The sequence below is a fragment of the Equus przewalskii genome, chromosome 5 (assembly GCF_037783145.1).
Source record: "Equus przewalskii isolate Varuska chromosome 5, EquPr2, whole genome shotgun sequence".
Lineage (NCBI taxonomy): Eukaryota > Metazoa > Chordata > Mammalia > Perissodactyla > Equidae > Equus > Equus przewalskii.
The window spans coordinates 32,615,256-32,635,616 of NC_091835.1; the positions used below are offsets into that span (position 1 = coordinate 32,615,256).

The 20,361-nt window shown below is 48.8% G+C and overlaps 1 protein-coding gene across 14 annotated transcripts in view; it reads right to left on the reverse strand.

The window, feature by feature from the left end:
* Positions 1 to 20,361, reverse strand: part of CRACR2A (calcium release activated channel regulator 2A) — a 129,991-nt gene that overhangs the window by 36,878 nt on the left and 72,752 nt on the right. For all 14 annotated transcript variants that reach the window (XR_011540271.1, XR_011540270.1, XR_011540269.1 and 11 more), the window contains 4 exons: positions 10,649 to 10,739; positions 7,215 to 7,310; positions 5,138 to 5,325; positions 14 to 85 (listed from right to left, as the gene is read on the reverse strand). Coding sequence is in view for 10 of the 14 variants with exons in the window: in XM_070620525.1 (XP_070476626.1) it covers positions 14 to 85; positions 5,138 to 5,325; positions 7,215 to 7,310; positions 10,649 to 10,739 (447 nt within the window). In the remaining 4 variants the exon portion in view is untranslated. The remainder of the gene's footprint in view (positions 1 to 13; positions 86 to 5,137; positions 5,326 to 7,214; positions 7,311 to 10,648; positions 10,740 to 20,361) is intronic.

Below are 20,361 nucleotides of genomic sequence, written 5' to 3' on the forward strand. Positions count from 1 at the left end.
AGCACCGACCCACCTCAGGAAATCCAGCTGCTTCAGGAGCCCCGACTTCTCCCGCTGCAGACTCTCCGTCACGCGGTACACTTCCCTGGGGAGGAGGCAAATGGCAGCGGTGAGCGACTGTCCCGGGAGGCCAGCCCCCAGGGTACGAGGCTCTGAGCTGAAGGCGGATGCCAGGACCCTCACACTGGAACCCACGGGCGGTGCCCGCACTGAGGAGAGAAGGGACAAGAGGAGCCCGGCCTTCCGCTGGACAGCACTGGCTACACACAGGGGCTTACAGCATGGTCTCAGTTAATACCAGGGACGCACCATTCGGAAGGTGAAATTACCCCATCTTCCAGATACGGACAGTCAAAGAGGTTCGATTACGGCCCCCAGGTCACACAGACAACCCTCAACTGGGCCAGGGGCCTATTCCAGACCTCCCGCCCCCAACCTGCTCATGGCACAGTCACCTCACACACCACCTGCGCTGCAGCCCGATTACTGCACTGTCCCCAGGCTCCGAAGGCTCCTGCCCTCCCCAGGATTCAGGGAGTTCGCCAGTATTCTTCTCCAGCCCAATTTTGGAGGGCGAGAGCAGGACTGGTATTTGTCCCCCCACATGCTGGTTTAGTTTGTTGTCTGAGCTCTTGAAGAACCCTTTCCCCTTTGCCCACTCCCCTCTAAACTCTCCAGTCTGTTCCCAGATATCCGGAATTGCCACTGTTGGCTATGTTTCTTTGATTTAGGATTTATCTCTAGCTATAAAGCAGAGTTCTGTTTTTCGGGTTTTTTTGGTGAGGCAGATTGGCCCTGAGCTAACATCTGCCAATCTTCCTCCACTTTGTATGTGGGACGCTGCTACAGCATGGCCTGATGAGGTATGTGTAGGTCCACGCCCAGGATCCGAACCAGCGAACCCCAGGCCACTGAAGCAGAGCGCACAAAGTTAACCGCTGGCACTGGGCCGACCCTAAAGCAGAGATTTAATGTATCAATTATCATCAGTCACTCATATCACAGTGTGAACATGTCAAGCCCAGGAGGCGTTTTGAGGAAGGGGAGAGAGAAGCTGAGAATTACAGGGGGTGGCTGGAGGGCAACTCAGCTGTGAGGCAGGGGCTGTGTCTGGTTGGTTTGCATCTGTGTCCTCACGCAGAGCCTGGCTTGGGGCCTAGTCAACAACTGGCAGTAGCAAGACCCAGAGGAGAGAGGGTGGGAAGGAGGGGCAGGGAGGGAAGAAGGCACGCAGAGATGGAGGGAGGAAGAGGGAAAGGAAGGGAGGGGTGCGTTGAGAAAGTATTCAGCGCTACTCAGGGAAGAAAGGAAAAAAATAGGGCAGAATTAGCTGACATTGGAAAATACGCCTTGATTAACTTCACAGTTTTGCCTGTCCTTCCCTCTGCGCTCTGCACTGTGATTCAGAAATTTTTAAATCGTCCCCCAAGCTTATTGCAAAGGGTCCAAAGTTGCACATTTCCAAACCACAGCACAGTTTCTAGTGTAGGGAGCACGCTCCAGTCCCATAAATGCGTCACATCCACAGGCTGCCAGTCTCCTGGATCGTGCCCACCGGGCTGGGCAGGGACACTCACCCGCTGCTGCCCCAGGCATGTCATCACTGAGCTGGCGAAGCAGCAGCAGCTCGCTCGTCCACGGGGCTCTCTCGCCAGGCTCACAATAATCTGATTCCCTAAGAGGTGTCTGTGGGTTTTTCTCCCCTTTATAGAATAATTTTAAAGTCGATTTGTGGCAATAACAGTCTGAATCAAATTCTAAGTTCACCTCAGACAGTCCCAGTTAAGCAGTGAAACTTCTCTGGCTCCTGCAGAGCTGCAAATTCCTAACATTTTCTTACCAGTTATGTTTAATTTCAACTTGAGGGAAAACAACGTACTCCCCACCATCCAAACGGGGTCCCCAAACCCCTGTCCCGGGCTCTGCTTTGATCGGCACCACGTGAGCAGAGCTGCCTGCTGGCTGGCTCTGCACCAGGCTCTGCGGCTCCCCCAGCCGACCCTGGGTTCTGCTTCTCTCCAGAGAAGCGGGGGCACACAGCTTTCCTCCCCAGCTAAGGAAACCACTCACGCGAGGTCTCAGGGCTGGGTTCTCACAGAGCGTTTGACTGATGAGCCAATTCCTAAGAAACGAGGCATTCCAGGTCTTCTCTGGCACCAGATGATCGCTGATGCTCTATAAACACACACACACACATGCACACACACACAGAGTCCACACTGACGCACTGATACGTCTATTGGTGGTAGACACACATCTATCTGGATATATGTATACACACACACATATTCAGATTTTTTGTGTTAAAAAAAAGAAAAGCATTTCTAAAACAAAAACGACACTTGGATACTTGACTGACCTTTAAAGTCCTAACCTAGATGTTCTACAAGCTTCTCTCCGGGTAACGTGAACTGAAAGGACAAGAACGTGCTGTTTTTCATAGTAGTGATGGGTGGGAGGGTCCTGTCGCCTTTAGGGAACTGCCATCGGCTTCCTTTGTAGATGAGAGAGGAGATCCAGAGCGCTCTCCAAAACATATTGTCAAGTGACAAACGCAGGCAAACGCAGAACGGTGTGCCACCGATTTGTAAATGAAATGTGTATGTGTGTGTGTCTGAGCGCATACGCATTCACTTGCATAGGCATAGAACGTTCCGGAAGGATCCACAAGAAACCATGACCGGTGCTATACAAACACACTACGAGACTGCGAGCTAGGAGTCATGGGTCGGGGGAAAATCTCTTTTGGAGGTGCATATCCTTTTGTGCCGTTTGAATTTTGTGCCTTGTCATAAACTACCTACCCAAAATAAAAGTTAATTAACAAAACAGCGAGGTGCTGATTTTCAGCTGACCTTCATCTTTATATAATCTCCCTTGCTTGACTGTTCCTTCTTTATCTTATTTTAAGATCTAGTTCTCTTTCCCGGAGCATCTTCAGAGAACGAGAAAATTAATTTTGCCCGTTCTGAACTCTATCTGATAAATGACTAGGTCTGTTTAACTCCAAACTCCATCCTCTCCCTTCCCAGCTGCTCCGGAGCAGCAGGAGGCAGCTCGACACCATCGGGGGAAGGATGGGTATCAGGAGAACTAGGATCCATCCCTGTCTGCTGGCATTAACTAGCTGTGTGGCTTTGGGTTGGTCGCTATACTTCTCTGAGCCTCAGTATCTTCATTTATAAAATGGAGAGGGAGATCAGAGCGTTAGGTCGTATCAGTACTGCTGGTCTGGGATTCCGTCCTACAGACAACAAGCTAAGGCGCTCACTGTCCTTCTCTCCTGACACTCCTCCCTGGACAGGACACGGTCTCCTGGGTTCCGGCATGCTTTCTGGCTGCACAAGGCAATTGCAAGCTTCTTGCAAACGAGTCGTGAAGGTTCTGGAATAATTTATCTCTCCCTCCCAACCTGCCTTCCCTCCTTTTCAACTCCCAACCTCTAGAGATTGTGTCTCTGGCTTGGTTAATTAAGATAAGCCTTCAGAAACATTTTAATCCTCGTGCTGAGAAGCGACTCCAGCACTGGGTGCTTATTTCCATTTGCTGTTCTAATGCCTGTGCCTTCAGATGTTTGCTGCTTTTAGAACTTGATTGAATTTTAAGAGCCTGAATCCTTAATTGTGTTGGTAAAGTTAAATGCCTGTGCCTTGTTGACCTGCTCTCAATGAGGAGGAACTGATTTTGCTCATTTACAATGAAATGCACTGTCCTCCCACTGGTCATCCAAGAATTGGAACAGAGGGGTTTCATTTTAAGTCAGCTACTTGGGAATATATCTGTTTTTAAGTGCAGATATCTTACTAGGATAAAACCCCAAATCCAAGCCCATTTCCTCCCTCTCACCCTCTGCAATGCCCCAAACAGTGCAGGACACCACGCAGGAGCCAAATGGCAGAACAACTGGGTTCAGGCTGATGCGCCGGCATTTTGCCAATGATCAGACAGAGCGAGGGGCTTCCCTTTTGAACCAGGAGAGTCAATCCACCTAAAACATCAGGAATTGGTAAGTAATACTGCCCTTTTCTCTGAAATCAGACTCTCTGTACCACTTTTCACAGGACCATGCACACAATTTCCTTTTGCAGAATGAATGAATGAATGCATGCATGAACAAATGAGCGAGTGAATGACGCCAGTCCTACTCCTGTGTAACTATTTTCTGGCTAGCCCATTATTCACTGGGAGGAGTCAGCAAGATGTGTCTAGCAGTTATCATCTTGGGACAGTTACTTAAAACCTCTGAACCCCAGTTTCCTCATCCATAAATGAGAACTGACGATAACAGTACCTGCCACCGCAGGATGCTGGAAAGGTCAATGAGATAATGCCGAATTATCAACAGAAGTGAGATATGTCGAACGTCCACCACAGACCTGGTTTAGAGTGGTTTTTAATAATGTTTGTAAAATGAATAAGTAAATGCGTCTATGGATAAATGAATGAAGACAGAAACAAGTGAGATTCCTCTCCCTGGGCCTTGGAGAGCATTTGTTCTCAAAACCTAACACTCCCAAGACAAGATGAATGACTGCTTCTGCCAGGGACTCCTCCAGCAGAAGGTATGGACCCACCCTTGATTCTTTCTCAGTGTGCCTCTGCCTAGCAAGCTGAACCCAATGGCTGGACACAAAAAGCAGTTTATTAGCAAAGCAGGCCCTAAGAGATGTGGGGTTCCCCCTAGTGGGCCCACACAGAGGAACACTGGTGGAAAAGACAATGGGTAGAGCTGGAGGGAAGATTCCTGGGCTCTGTCACACGCCCATCAAATTCTATGCTGACCTCGGAAGTCTGCCTGCTGCACTCCCATCCACCCTGGTCGCCTGGGTCTCTGAACTCCAATAGTCATGTACGGTCTGTCTGCTCACTCAGCATTGGGTAGGATAATGTCTTTCTAATCACGTGATAAGTTTTCTGAGAACAGGGATGTATATTGCTTGTCAGTCCCAGGTAAGGCGTGGCACAGTGCTGATCTGCTTACTAGTCTCAGAATCCTGGAAGAGATCTCAGGGAGCAAGGAGCCCCAATCCCCAGTTTACAGGCAAGGAGACAGAGTGTGGGAGAGGGGAGGTAGCACGCTCACAGCAGGCGATGGAGTTGGAGAGCACCAATGGGGATTCACGCAGGCCAGACTCACATCTCCTTCTCCTGGTGGAGCTTGCAGGCCTCTTGCTGGAGGCTTTCCAGCTGCTGCTGGGCATCCTGCAGCTCCCGGGAGGTCCGCTCCAGCTCCCGGGCCAGCTCCTGGTTCGTGAGTTTCAGCTTGGTATTCTCAGCCTTGGTTTCATGCTTGTCATTATGCAGGGCTATGCACTGGCCTTCCAGCTGGAAGGAAGGGTGGGGAGAGGGGAATGATAAGCAAGCACCATCATCAGAGGCCGGTCCACCCCGGCCTCCCCCCGCTTTCTCCACCTGGTGGGCAACAACCGTCACTGTTACCCCTCACTGCCCTCAAGCCTCAAGAGGCTTTGTCCTGCTCCTTAATTCACACATATACACTTCTGGAAGCACGAAGGAGCTCTCAGAGCACATCTCATCTCCTCCCTGTCTCCACAGGACCACTAAACAGTGGAGGGGAGCCGATCATCATCACCATCATCTCATTAATGGTCATCTCATCAGTGTCTTGAGATCTAACCTAAATCCCTCCTGTTGTCTTTTAAACCAATTTCTTTTCTTTGGCTCGTGATGGAGATGGAGAACAGCTAAGTGGCCTTCTTCATAAAACCATCCTTCCTAATTTCAAATACTGATATTAAATCCATTTACTCCCTTTTCTTCTCTCAGTTGAATAACTCAATTCCTTTAATCTAGGGAAGCTTTGTATGGTAGCCAGAAACCCTGGAAATTCTTAGGAAATAGCTAAAACAGGTCAAACCAAACATACCTTTTCTCATGTCCCTCAAGCAACTGAAAACCCTGCATTTTTATAACTTTCGCTTTTCTCTGCTGATGATTATGCTTTGCAGAGCTTCTAAGTCTCTCGCCAGAGGAAGAATCAAACCAAGGCAAATATATCATAATAAATTGAGTTTAATGAATGTGGTCAGTAAGGGGAGGAGGAAGCAACAACAAGAAATCTTGTGTGATTCTTAAGAGGCTCCTGAGTAATCAGGCAAGCATGCAGTAATTAAATCGAGTGGGAGCCATTCATTTGAGGGCTACACCTAATTGGTAAGAACTTAATGCACAACAATGAGGAGCAGAAGGAGCAGGAGAAGCAAGGTTCGACTGTGGAAGGGGGACTGGGAAGGCAGCTGGCAGTCGCTGGAGTTGAAAGCATCTTGCTGCAGAAGGAAAGAAACCAAAACCCAGAGGCTAGGAACTAGCAGGAGTGGCACAGTCTCTAGCCTTAGCATGGGTGTCTTCAAGCATAGATAAATGTGTTGCTAAAAACAGCCCTCTCTGTTCAAACGGAAGCAATGTGTCTGGGTCTGTCCAGGGCTGGATCCCTTCCAGCACCAGACAAAACAAAACAAGAGGCCACGTGGTGCCCTGGCCTCTTTCTCCCACGAGCCCTTTGGAGAGGAGGTTGTGTGCGCAAGGTTTGCCTAGGTAATCACCCTCCTGGGGTCATTAGCCAGCTGTCCCAGCCATAGCGGATGGACACTGCCCTGCACAGTGCACCACTCAGCCTGCCTCCTGGGGGCTCAGGTGCATTAGAGGAGCATCTACTGTCTGCATCCATTCTGCAGGCTGACGAGAACAGTCACAAAGCAGGCTGACCAACCTTGTTTGGGCCACATGGGAAGACAGGGGATGGACAAAGTGACCTTGAGGAGCCTCTTCTTCCAACTGGAGGCATCCACGGCCATCCTGGCAGGACGACATCACTGTCTGCAGCCTCCCCCAAAGTATCAGAGACTATGTCCCTGGTCCTCAGCATCCTCCTCTTCTCTTAACCGGATGCAGGAAACAAATTAATGTTTTGGCATTTGGTGGCTCCTGGGCAGAATTATACCACAATGTTTGCAGATATCTCAAGGGAGAAGCCTTGGCAACTTTTCCAAGTTAAACACCCGGCGTCGGGAAAGTAAAGCCTTTATCTTGGGATCATCTGTGATTTCAAATGCTATCTTTTGTACAGCTCAATGGTTTTCAGATTTAAGGACGACAAAAAAGGGTCCTTAAGTGGAGGGCAGGGAAAGCAGGCAAGACCCAGAGCGGTGGATGGAGTGAAGAGTCAGGCTGTCCGAGTTCACTGACAAACATACCCGTCTCTGCTTCTGGATGAGCTGCTCCAGCTCCTGCTCCTTAGATACCAGCTTCTGTTCCAGCTCCCGACTGCGGGCCTGAAACCGCTCTGTGTCCTGCCAGGCCAGAAAGGGGGACACGTGAGGCCCAAACGCACCCAGGATGGAGACTTTTTTCCCCCCTTGAACCTGCTCAACAGCAGGGCCTGTCCTTTTGGACTTACCACCAAATGTGACCATGACTGATGACCGTGCACGGCCCCTCGAAAAAGCAGCAGTGTCAGCTAGTGGGGGCATACTGAACAGGGAGAATAGACAGGGGCCTGAGTTCAAATCTCATGCCTCAGTCTCTTCATCTGTAAATTAAGGGGTGGAATATTCTGGATATAACTTGGATATTCTGTTCCATGTTGGGTGCTGACATTCAGTCTCCTAAACTGCCCTCGCTCTGGAAACACAGGGGCGTCACTTCTTCCTCTTGAGGGTCTAGGTCCTCACTGTTTCCCACAGTGACTGAGGTGTCCCAGGCTCTGCTCCTCAAGATGTCTCTGCCCCTGTGCTCAACAGCCCCTCCCCTCCTGCCCCGGAACTGGGCTTCCCCACTCGGGGATGCAGAGGCCCTGAGGATGCAGGTGTGAAGGGACCTGGTTGTGGGATAAAGAAAGTGTGTGGGTTGTCAGCGTGCCTGATATTCCCAACAGAGCCCGATCTGCTGTAAGGGCCCTGAGCTGGGCATCAAGAGACTTGGGTTCCAGCCCTGGCCTTGCCCACCTGACTTGCTTCATTCTTCTAGATCATTACATCTTTGTTCACAGAAGAGAAACAAAAATACCCATGCCACCTGCAGCTCTCCATTGGACTGAAGGCAGAACAGAGGTGCCAAACACGCAGGAAGAGAAGACATCATTATAACCATCATATAACTCATTACAGGAGCCCCCTAGGGGCCCCTTTTCCCTAGGAGCCGTGAGAGGCTGCACTAGAGGCAGCTCTGTCTTGGCTGGTGGGGTGGGCATGATGGCAGCAGCTGCAGAGTGGGGTACCAGGGCCAGTCTCAGGCCAGAGACCTTTGGACACTCCATTCAAAGGCTGGGGATATTTCCTGGCCTCATCATCTGTAGACTCTACTCCGTTCCTCTGCCTGTTTTCAGGTGGGTGAAGGAGCTCAGGGAGAGCCTGTGACTGTCCTCACGTCAACTACATGCAACAGCAGAGGCAGTTCCTGCTCCCAACATCGTTACCAGGGAACCCGCTTCATTCAGCTTGGTGGCCGCTCACAGAGTAGGTGCCCCGTGCACAGTGCCGGGGAAGCAAGCAGCTCCAGAATTCCCCTGCATGAGTCTGTGACTGTCTCCTGGCCCCTGCCAGCACAGAGCACCGAGGGGGTCTGTGATCTGGAGCTGGAGCGTGCAAGTGATGAAGACTTTCCCTCACGGTCAACAAATTGCTAAATGTAGAGCCAGGATCCAAACCCCGGCCAGAGGTCCAGCCTTTGCCACGCTGTCATAAACTGTGACACCACTGTCCTCATACTGTCGCCAGGCAAAAGCCTGTGTATCCAAAGGCTTAACAGCGCAAACAGGTTTTAACAGTGTCCATGTTTACGCAAAAAGCACAAATCGAGCACGGAGCGTGAAAGGCGTTCGGTCTTGAGAAGGGAGAGGAGAGAGCAGAGGGGGCTGCACAGGGCTGCAGCAGCGTGCTCAGGCCACTTACGTGATACTAACTTGTCCTTGAATTTTCTCCTCCGACCTCTTCCACTCCCACATCCCAGCCTTGGCCCTGCTTCTGGAAGCATGCCTCTTTCTGTAGCAAGGACCTTTGACCTGTAGTCACGGCCCCAGGCAGACGGGGCCAAATGCCCCAGAGCTTGGCCCCTTTGTGCAGTAGGTCATCTGGGGTAAAGGCAGTGGCTCTCCTTTCCCCTGCAGGGAAAAAGCTCTCTGTTCTCAGGAGATTTCTTTAGGGTCTGCTTGGTGAGGAGCGTGTGAGTTCTGTCTGCCATATCCTCATTCGACTACGCTGAAGGTCGAGGACAGCCGGGATGCCAACGCTCTAAAAGAACAGGGGGGGTGTGGGAAGACTGACGGGCCTCCAGAGGGCTCTCACTGGAGAACAGGACCGGCTTCTTCTGGAAAGCATCAGCCCCCTCTCAGTTTGAATGACATCTGTCATAATAAATGAAGCTGTGGTGTGGATAATCTGAAGCAGCAGAAAATTAAAACTTGGTTCAAACCAGCCTGCCTTAGGAGAGCAGGGGTGACCGCAGCCCAGGCCCAGTGCTGAGCGGCAGGGCACCCCGTCTATGTGGTCTCTACGTTGTGTCCCCCAAACTCCATATGTTGAAATCCCAGTGCAAAGGTGACAGGGTTAGGAGGTGGGGAGTTTGGGAGGTGATCAGTGCTCTTATAAAAGAGACCCCAGAGAGCTGGCTTGCCCCGTCCCACCATGTGAGGACACCAAGAGAAGCGGCAGCCTGCACCCGGAAGAGGGCTCTCACCACGACCCGACCATGCTGGCACCGGGGTCTCAGACCACCAGCCTCCAGAAGCAGGAGAAACAAACATTTCTTGTTTATGAGCCATTCAGTTGACGGCATTTTTGTTATAGCAGCCCAAAGTGACTAAGACAGGGAGCCACCATTCAAGATCAAAGACTTTTCTGCTGAGAATCCATCGAGTGGATAATCCAAAAATGGATAATAGAGAGCCTCTTGTAGCTTTGTTTTATGGGTCTTCTCCCCAAGGACCTGCTTAGCTTGGTAAAGGAGAGCACGTCACCAGTTCTGACTTCCCAAGCCAAACAGCTGGGCTCGGAGGAGGCTGGGTAAGTGCCAGCCTAGGAACAGGGATATGAGTTTAAAATTTTCTCCCGTGGTTTCTGAGAAGGGCGGGATTGGATTTTTCTTGGGTGTCTAAGGGGACAGGTGGGAAAGCACAGACTCTAAGGCTGGTTCTCCTGGGGAGCTGCTGGGCATGGAGGGGAAGGGGCTGGGGCATCTGGGTGGGCCTGCCATATGCTCTAGGGGCCAGCCAACGTCAGACCCAGTCTTCAGGCTGCTCTAACCGGTAAGCAGGCACCTTCATCCTTTCATTCATTCCTTTGTTCATCTGTTCATTCATTGATTCATTCAACAAGCCTTTGTTGAGTGCCCACTATGTTCCAGGCCTGGTCGAAGTGCAGAGGACACCTTCGTAAGTGGAAGATAAAAATCCCTGCGGTCGTGGAGCTTACACATTAGCAGGAGGAGACAGGCCACAATCAACAAAATACACAAGTGGATTATAGGCCATGTTTGAAGGCGACAAATGCCTTGAAAAAAATAAGTACAGCAGAGACAGAAGGAATCAGTAGTGCCGTGGGCGGGGGCGCTGCAGTCCCAAATTGAGGGAGGCAGTCAGAGGAGGAGGGACTTCAACCTGCCCCTCACAGCCAGCCCCGGGCCAGACCCTTACTTTCAGGAGAAACTGCTCCTTCTCACTCTTGATTTGTTGTTCCATCTCCTCGTAGAGATGCTGGATTTCTTCATCATAAGCAGCAATTTTCCTGCAGAAGTAGCAAAAGGAGAGTCTGATGAGGTCTACGCTAGATTCCTTTATCCTGGGCTTGGGCATCAGAACCCCATCTGGAGCCGTGGGTTGGGGGGGTGACAGCGTGGCTCAGGTCGGTCAAACCTGCAGGATCAGTTCCTGAGGATGAGCTGACCCAACAAGACCTATTCTGGCTGCTGGTCCTTTCCAGGTGGCCTCTCCTCCACCCTCCCAGCCATCTCTACCAGACGATCCACACGTTCCTTGGTGAAGCTTCCCTGGCTCTGTTTTCCTTTTCTCTGCTTTATTGCAACACCAAGCCCCTGGCCTCTGCTAGACTCACGCTCCCTCCTGCCTGCTGGTCCCCATGCTTGTGGCCAGCATAAAGCTGCGTGTGTGCGCTGCTTTCCTGTTTAGTTTCTTGGCTTATCTCGTTCCCACTTTGCACGCTTTCCCTCTACCTGGTCTCATCAGCACTGTCTGAACTGCACTATCAGAGGCCTCTCCTGACATTGTGAGCTTAGGTTTGTGGGATCCACATTTCTCATAAGATCTAGAAGATCTTAAAAGATTCCATGATGACGACCACCGCCACCACCACCCCCTACAAAGGAAAGGGGCCACACTGTCCAGTGTTAGTGCCGTCTCAGGCACAGGGCCACAGGCAGACAGTATGAGAAGGGTGAGGCTGGATAAAGGCTGGCGGTGATAACGAGATGTCCTCATCCCCTCCCTCAGCATCCTCTCTGAAGAGCCCCACAGGACAGGAAGTAAGTACCGGCGCACTCTGCTCCTACACAGAGATGAAGACAAAGGTGGCTATGGGGACAAGGTTTGCAGGTCATCCCTGGGGTTGTTCCTCCTTCTCTCCCAGTAATAGATCCTCCTTTGAATACTCCCCCCAATTCAAACGGGAAGGGTCGGGTACTAGCATTTGCGCTGAGACTGGGAATTATCACACCAACGCGTTCACATTCCCAGGGGATTGCATTCTCATACCTCCCCTCTGACCTGCGCTGAAAGACCCTCTCAGCCTCTCACTCCCTGCCCTCCCTCTCTGTTAAGGGAGCTCCAGGGTCCAGTGAACGGGCTGACGTCATGGCTCTCGAGCTCTGTTTTGAAAATGTAACACACACACGTACTGCAAATTTTGGCACTTGTCATTCTAAACCCAAACAGCGGCAAGCCCCCTCTGCCCTTTATTGAAGCAGGACTTTAATAATTGAGGAAATAGCCCTGGTTTTCAGTTCTAAGAGGTACTGGAGAGATTTCTGAACAAAACATCAAGGATGGGAATCTACTTATTCTCCTGAGCCTTCTGTCATTTTAACCCCTACCTGCCCATGTTCCTATGTCCACTTGGAACTCCGATCCAGTGCGAGGCCTTCCCTGCTGCCTGGGGCTGCACCCCGGCCCCTTGCTGCCCCTCCTCCTTTGCTCCCTGTTGGGGAAACATTTACACCACATGCACAGACTGAGCAAGGACTAAGGAGCCATTTTGACTGGCGCCCTTCTAGTTCTACAAAAACCACAAAGCTGACCCAGACAAAGGAACTAGTGTGGATCTCCAGGGCCAAGGTCACTCCTGTCACAGCACCAGCCTATGAGTTCCCTTTCTGGGTCATACTCCCCAAGACCAGAAACCTGACTTTGAGCAAGTACAGCGGTGTTCCCAGAGTGTGCTCAGCAAAAGGTGACAGCTCTCCAAGACTTCCATGAGCTGGAGGCCTGTGTTTATCAATGTGTTTGGCTTCCCGGGTGTGACAGATGCCCTTTTGGCTAAGAGTAAGAAATCTCTTCTTGGTAAATGACAGATGTTTTGGATTGTTACTGTTGTACTGAGCTAACCCATAATAATTATAGGAAAATCTTGGAGAGAAACAAGGAGCAAAGGCACCGGCTATTGAATAGGGACACCTCAGGGGCAGATATAAACAGAGTTTCAAGGAAATTTCAGAAAGCAAGATGTTTTTCTCTTAGTCCCTGGAATTATCTTCCTGTGCTTGAAGAAATTCAGATACTAGAGGGCAAATGGTATCAAGGAAAACTTTGGACAGTGATTCCAGTTATATAAATACTGAAGAACTAATAAAGTAAGATGAGAGAAACTTAAAAATGGATTTGGCTCTAACGCAATATTAATTACAGTCATTCATATGAGCTGTTTACCATTTACGCCTAATAACCAAGCAGGGCATTAATTCTATACTATCATTACATATGTTAACTTTGCTCTACGTTTTATTTGATTGAATTAATAAACCATATTTTTCATACTCACATGTGAGTGTGCTAATCAAAGTAAGTAATTTTGCAAATTGCTAAAAAAAAAAAAAACAAATAGAGGGAAGGCAGATATGGCTTCTGAATAGTGCCCACTCCCAGGCCTCACTCACAAAGGCTGGGTCCACCGCAAAGAAGCCCTGGGACTCCACACGGGCATCTGTGATCCTGGGCCCAACCAGACTCACTCACGGAACCAAGCCTTTGGAAGTGCTTTTGAAGAAAGCTGGGCTCCTGGGAGACTGCCCAGGTGAATGATTTGAGAGGATGAGCCCAGAGGGACTGACTGACTCATGACCAGCCTAGGTCAGAACACACGAGTCCCCAAAACGGGGAGCAGTAAGATGTTGTTCACACCATTCCCAACATTAACTCAGCTCAGGGATCAGAAGACCTGGGTTCTCATCCTAGAACCAGCTTGTTTCCTCTATATGACCTTGGGTAAGTGCTGTGACCTCCTGACACCCCAGGGTGGTCCCTGCCCTATGTTCCTCCCAGCACTGTCATGATGAACAAACAAGTGAGACCGTATGAAAAGCATCTGGAACTGCAAAGCCCTAAATAAATGTAAGGGATTATTTTTTATAATAATTCTTATCATGGGCCGCAGAGGGCAAGGGCCATGTTCCTCAAGGGAAGGAGGGGCTCGGTGTTGAGGATAAAAGGGTTGCAGGGTTTGGAAAGGGTCAGAGGCAATCAGGAAGATGAAGAACAGAAGCTTAGTCAAAAAAACTCAGACCAATCCATTAGGGACGCAGGCTGTGTGAACAGGAGCTGCAGAGCCAAAAGCCCGTGTCTGCAGGGAGCTCCGCAGTGGCTGTGAGAGCAACAACGGAGAGAGAACTCTCAAAAGATCTGCGCATATGGTGTGGTGGCGTTCCAGCCGGGCACACCATATTCTGCCATCAAAGGAAAGAGGCAACCAATTATGTTTGCTTATTATATACATCTTTGTTGCCACAATTTCTAAAAGGACTGCTATCACCTGATGCACACAGACATAGACTCTGAAGTCTTCTCTGTGAGAATTTCCCCATCTTCTCCAACCCTCACTGACCCCCTTCTCTGAACGCTTAGGACACCATATGTCTTTATTTGAACACTTACTTTTAAAGTCCTGAACAACTGTTTCATTTGGGTTTATGCTGTCACAACTAGGCTATGAACACTCAGACATTTATGTCACCCACAGGGCCTCTGCTTAAAATGTTAATAATGAAAATCCATAAGAAATCAATTTAAGACTTTGGATACCAAACTCAGAAGCCCGTGGATCATATCAGCGGAATACCAGATTCCAGGGAAATGGAAGAATTTCAGGGATGGAATGTTCGTCTGATCCAACCGCCTATTTTTCCAGCATTAAAATCTTTGCCACAACATCCCCACCAAGTATTTACCCAAACTAGGTCAGAACACCCACAGTGAATGACGGGGAACTTGCTGGATCTCTAAGCAGCTCTTTCATCTTTGGAATATTGTGGCTCACAGAAATATGTCTTTTTATGACCTTATCCCTCCTCTGCATGAAAACCCTTCAAATATTTAAAAACAGCATTGGACTTCAAGGAGCAGTCTTGGGTCCAGGCCATGCCTCTCCACTTCCTCCACCCACGTCTCACGTGGATTTTTTTTTTCATAAGTCCTTTCACCATTTCCTTTCCTCTTCTCGGAATGGGCTCTAACTTAGCCTTCTCAAGCCATGGAGCCCAAAACTGAATGCCCACTGTGCGAAGTCTGATCGATGCAGATTAGAGCTGGACTGCTGCCTCTCTTGTTCTAGATGCTGCATATCTGTTCACGCAGCCTAAGTTCACATTAACTTCTCTTGGCAGCCACACCATCCTTGATGAATGCTGAATCCATTTGTCAACTAAAATCTCCAAACTTTATGGCTATGAGATTGTTTTTGTTTTAAAGATGGTGGTACTGAATCATAGCTCTCCTATCTTGTGCTTCTGCCATTTACCTTTTGGATTATGGCGAGATCTCAAATGTAATTCTGTTAGATTTCATGTTTGTTAGATTCAGTCTGTCTTTCCAGCCTGTCACTATCTTAATGGATCCAAATTAGTTGTTCAGTGTACTCAGTGACTTTCCAAGCTTTGTTGATATTTCCCATTTTCAATCACAATGTAAGGTAAATAATCTATAATGTTGGTTCTGATGATTTAATTTATCTGAGAATTATTAGAAGAGTGTTTTTAAAAATATGCAAAGAATTAGTTTTTAGTTTATTATATGAAGAGAATATACTGGTAAGGTATTTACTTTTTGCACTCAATTAGCCTTTCCTCTGTAACCAAAAACATTATTAACTTTTGCATAACTTCTATGAGAAGAACGTGTATTCTATTGCAGTGCACACAGCTCTACATTTGTCTCTTAAATTAAGCTTGCTGGTTGATGGTTTCAAATACTTTATATACTTAATATACTTTTTGCCTAATATGTCAAATCTAAGATAAGTTTATTAAAGTCTTCTAAAAATCTTCTAAAGTATTGTTTTTAATCAAATTTTCTTTGGTTTTTGGAAAGTTCCTGCATTATGTATTTTGCTGCTATGTTGTTTGGTGCATAAAGGTTTATATCTGTTCAATCTTCTCTATGGATGGAATTTTTTATTACTACAAAATATTCCCCCTTATCTCCCTTTATTTATGCCATTGAAAAAAAATGTTGAACAAGACAAGCGCAACAAGCTAAACAGAGCTCTCTGAGCTATTAACTAATAACATGTGGGCATATATTCAATCTATCTTCTATTAGCCATTCTCAAAAGAACTCTGTGCCCTGGGCAGTGTTTATTTAATTATTTCATTCTCTGCTATCTGTGCCTCGTCATTTTAAGCTACAGAGGGAGGACAAGACAGAGAGAGGTAGATAAAAGAGAAGGGAGGGCAGGAAACACGAGTTCTCAGTAAGACAGAGGGATGAATGTGTGAAGGAGCCAGCTAGAATAAGCAATAGTCATGGGCACTCATATTTATCCTCTCCTTCCTTCTCTTTCACTATAATGGCTGGATAGTTCCTCTAGCATATTCCAGGGTAGTCTAGGTCAAAACCCTCCTGCTGACAGCTATGGTTGGCTCAGAGTTCATTAGACCCGGAGTTAGAAAACCTTGGTTCAAATACTGATTCTGACATTTACAAGCTTTCTGGCCTCGGACAAGTCACATTACCTCATGGAGCTGAGGTTTTCGGTATCTAGAAAATCGGATGGTAGTACCTACTTTAGAAAGAAGTTGTGAGGATTAAACAAGATAACGCATGTGGAAGTGTCTAGCACAGGTAGCAGATAGACTGCATTTAACAAATTCTAATTCAATGAGTTATCTGATTCTCCAGAGGTCTGTGGACCCCATTTTGAGAGCTGTTGCTCTGTAATTCCTTCAGATTTCAGCAAGTAGAAACTGAAGGGGAGGGGCCGGCCCCGTGGCCGAGTGGTTAAGTTCACGTGCTCTGCTTCGGCGGCTCAGGGTTTCGCTGGTTTGGACCTAGCACTGCTCATCAGGCCATGCTGAGGTGGCGTCCCACACAGCAGAACTACAGCTAGGATCTACACACATACATACATACGTACATACATACATACATAGGCTCTACAGCTAGAACATACAACTATTTGGGGAGAAGAAGAAAGAAAAAAAGAAACCGAAGGGGAATCATGCAGCAGCTTGGCGTATGTGGTATGAAGTTGTGGGCAGGAATGGGGACGCATTAGGGAACAGAGTGGCACGGGGAAGGACACGACCTGGGTGGCTCAGTAGAGAAGACTAAATGTGGAAAGAGAGATCCGTAACATCACCGCCAACATTAAAAAATATTGACTAGCCCTTCGTAAAGCTATACTCCGGGTAAAATAATGCAGACTTATTGAAAGGTCTCTGCACACCAGGAATTTAGCAACTATGAAGATCAAGTCCAATGCTAAAGTGGCATGGAGGAAAGAAACAGGCAGAAGAAGCCTCACGCCTTGAAGTAGACCCCATCCCACCTGGGCTCTGGCTGACAGTAACTCTGTGACCGCAGAGCCCTGACTAGAGGGAAGTGGGGGAAGCTGCCTGCTCTGGTCGGCGGAGGATGGTACAGTTCTCAGGGAGAAAGTTAAGAAAGGTTGAGTACAGAAAAGGGAGATTTCCAACAGTGGGGAGAAGGAGCAACAATTTTATACCAAAGATGCCATAAGGGCAGTGATGGATCTGAAAGAATAAGCCCTTTTGAAAGCCAGGATGAAAAGCCCAGGTCCAACTTAGAGGATGAAATGTCACCCAGGGTGTCTGACTGTGGCAGATGCCCCCTCTCTAAAGGATGACAATAAGTATGTGTGTGTGTGTGTGTATGTGTGTGTGTGTGTGTGCACATGCACATGCGTATGTGGTATTAGGCTACTGGAGATCTAAGGATGAGATATGTGGGAAGGAATAAGGCTTAGGTTATGAGAGGCCGTTACAGATAATTTTCAGGGAACTGGAAGGTGAGATGTAGTTAGCAATAACTTACCCTGCCAGCCTCCCACAGGGACTGTGACAATTAATTAACCTTCATAAAGTGCTGTGCACACTGAGAGTTAAGGTACCACACTGGAGCAAAGCATCAATACGCAATACCGCTGGGGTCCACCTAACGACACACAGGCCAAGGCCTTCCTGCTATACAATATTGCTCGGTCAAAATATAATTTCCTGCTCCCTCTCTCTTTCGCCTACACTTAGGAACAGAATCTGTTCAATTTTCAGAGAGTTTCAGAAAGTCATCTGGTCCGCCCTCTAGGTTCTAGGCAGGGGTGTGCTGAAATCATTCCTGAAAAAAAGCAGCTTCTTCTTTCCCTGAATGAAGGTGCAGTCATGACCTTGGACAGAACAAATGGCATTTCTCTACATTTTAGACAAACGTCATAAGCTTGAACTCGAGGCAGAGCTTCAGGAATGGCCACTGGCCTAGGAGAGTGTAAGCGTTCCGATTTCACACGTTTCTGGGTGGGTGGGCAGCGGTCTGAGCAATGTTGCCTGGGTTGAAAAGTCTGGTGAAAGGCAGATGCTAAGAGAGCAAGAGTCCCCGTTCCCATCATAGATTGTGAGCTTAAAAAGCTCGTGTATTCCCAATGCCTTTGTTCTGCATGTGAAGAAATGAGGGTCAAAGCACTGAAGTGACCAGTCAGTGGTCACCCAGATGACCTGGGTCAGAGCAGAGGGAGAACCAGGCTCGACTCCCAGGCCCGTGTTCTGTCCACAACACGGCACTGTCTTCCCAAGCATCCTAAGTTTTAAAACTGACAACTCCACACGTCTGCGTTTAGGATTGTCAATGATCCAAATTCCATCTGGAGTCTGTCAGTTATGGAGGGAACACGAACTGGAGCAAGGAAGGGGCTGACGGCACTGCCAGGGCCGGAGAGGGCCAAGATCTTGGGAGGGGCCTGACTGCCTTTCCCATGTCTGCCCCAGTCCGCCCCCCACGCACTGATCTCAGAGTGAAGACCCTGGACCACAAAAGTCTCCATGAGTCTGCTATTTCCCAGAGAAGAAAATGGAAGCACGTTCAGCCTCAGCCAGCCTTGAGGCTGAGACGAGAATCGTGCGTGAGGCATTCAGACTCACCACTGCCCCCTGCCACCTTCTTCGGGCAGCTGCAGCAAGAGAAGCCCTTACCAGAAAAATCCTGTTTAGGGTTTTCTTGTTTCCCCAACATCAGTCTCTCTCAGTCCCTTGAATTGTCTATCTGTCTCTGTCTCTGTCTGTCTGGCTGGCTGGCTGGCTGGCTGGCTGGCTCTCTCTCTCTCTCTCACACACACACACACACACAATTAGAGTAGAGCTGAATGAAAGGAAAAAATAAGAGTGTGTAGAAAATTCTGCAACGGCTGTGAAATCGCCAATTGGATTTTCAAGATGGATGGTTTCTCCCTAATTAGATTCTGCTGCCTTGTATAAACCAACTTTGCAGCTTTATCCCATTCTATAAAGCAAACCGTTTTTCATTAGTCAGGTTTACAAAGCACGCCCGTGGTGTACACAGAGCACAAACAGTCCTCACCTTCCAATCTACTCCCAGGGCAATGTTGACAATGCGCTTCTGCCTCAGATAATAATATACCAATAAAAACAGGTGCCCGATTAAGGCACAGCCTCATCACCTGGAGCCCTCATGGAGAACTTCTAATCTTCTCTCTAGGAACAGGACTAAAATTACAGACTGGAAGGGTGCCCTGGGGTGTACCTTTTGCAGGCTGATACATTTTGGAAGAACAGGCTAGAGCAGCATTTCTCATAGTATGGTCTGTGGCCTGCCTGCATCAGAACCACCTGGGCTGTGTGCTAAGATGCACATTCCTGGGACCCACCCCAGGACACACCGATTCAGACTCTCTGGGGGAGGGACCTAGGAATCTACCTTTTAATCAAGATTGTCTGGGAATTCTGGAGGAAGCTAACATTCGAGAACCACGCAGCTAAAGCCCTTCACAGGTGGAACGTAAGGGCCATCTGTCATATATATGATGCTTTATTTGCTGCCCTGCCTGGGGGGACCAGGTCAAGGAAATGATGACCCCCCCACACATCACAGACACCTCTTCTCAGGCTTGTGTCACGGTACCGGCATCATAGTTGGGGCTGCCTGTCAGGCTGTAGGACACATCCCCTCCTGGTCTGGACGCTCTCTCAGAACCCAGGGAAATCACCCTAGACAGAAAGCGCCCGCAGGGTGGCTGGGCAGGGGCTGCAATTTAGGGGCCCCTGTGCTCTCAGGAAACTGCCTGAGGCCTAACTCAGCTGGACAAGGAAAGCCTGTGCAGATGAGGAGCTGATTCCAACGAGGGTGTGGGGAGTATTGCTAAGCTTGTCAAGGCCAAGTGTGGCCTACTGATGATACGAAACACACAGCCTGGGTGGTGTTCCCAGGCTGCTGAGCTGCAGACGACTGAGCAGAGCCCATGGCCTGCCTTTGATCTAAAAAGCACTTCTCTTCAAAGAGCCCCAAGCACTCCCTAGATACAGCTTAATTCTTCCTTACCCCCGGCCTCCCCAGGGGCAAATCTTGATAAGAAACCCAACCAGGTCAACTTATCCAACAGATTCCAACTCAGGTTAAAACTCAGAATCCTCAGAATGTTTCATAAATGCAGACTTCGAGCCCCCACCCGAGACCAAATGAATTGGGTCCTCCTGGGGTGGGCCCTCGGCATCCCCTAGTGATCACCATGAAAGATCCGAATCTCCTGCTGCCTCCAGACAGCATCCTTCTACATCTGGAGAGCTCAAGCTTTTGTCCCAGAGAAAGGTAACTGGGAAGAACGCTTCCTGTGGCAAAGGAACTTCTCATTCTGATGGCCGGAAGTTCTTCCTCAGGTCAAA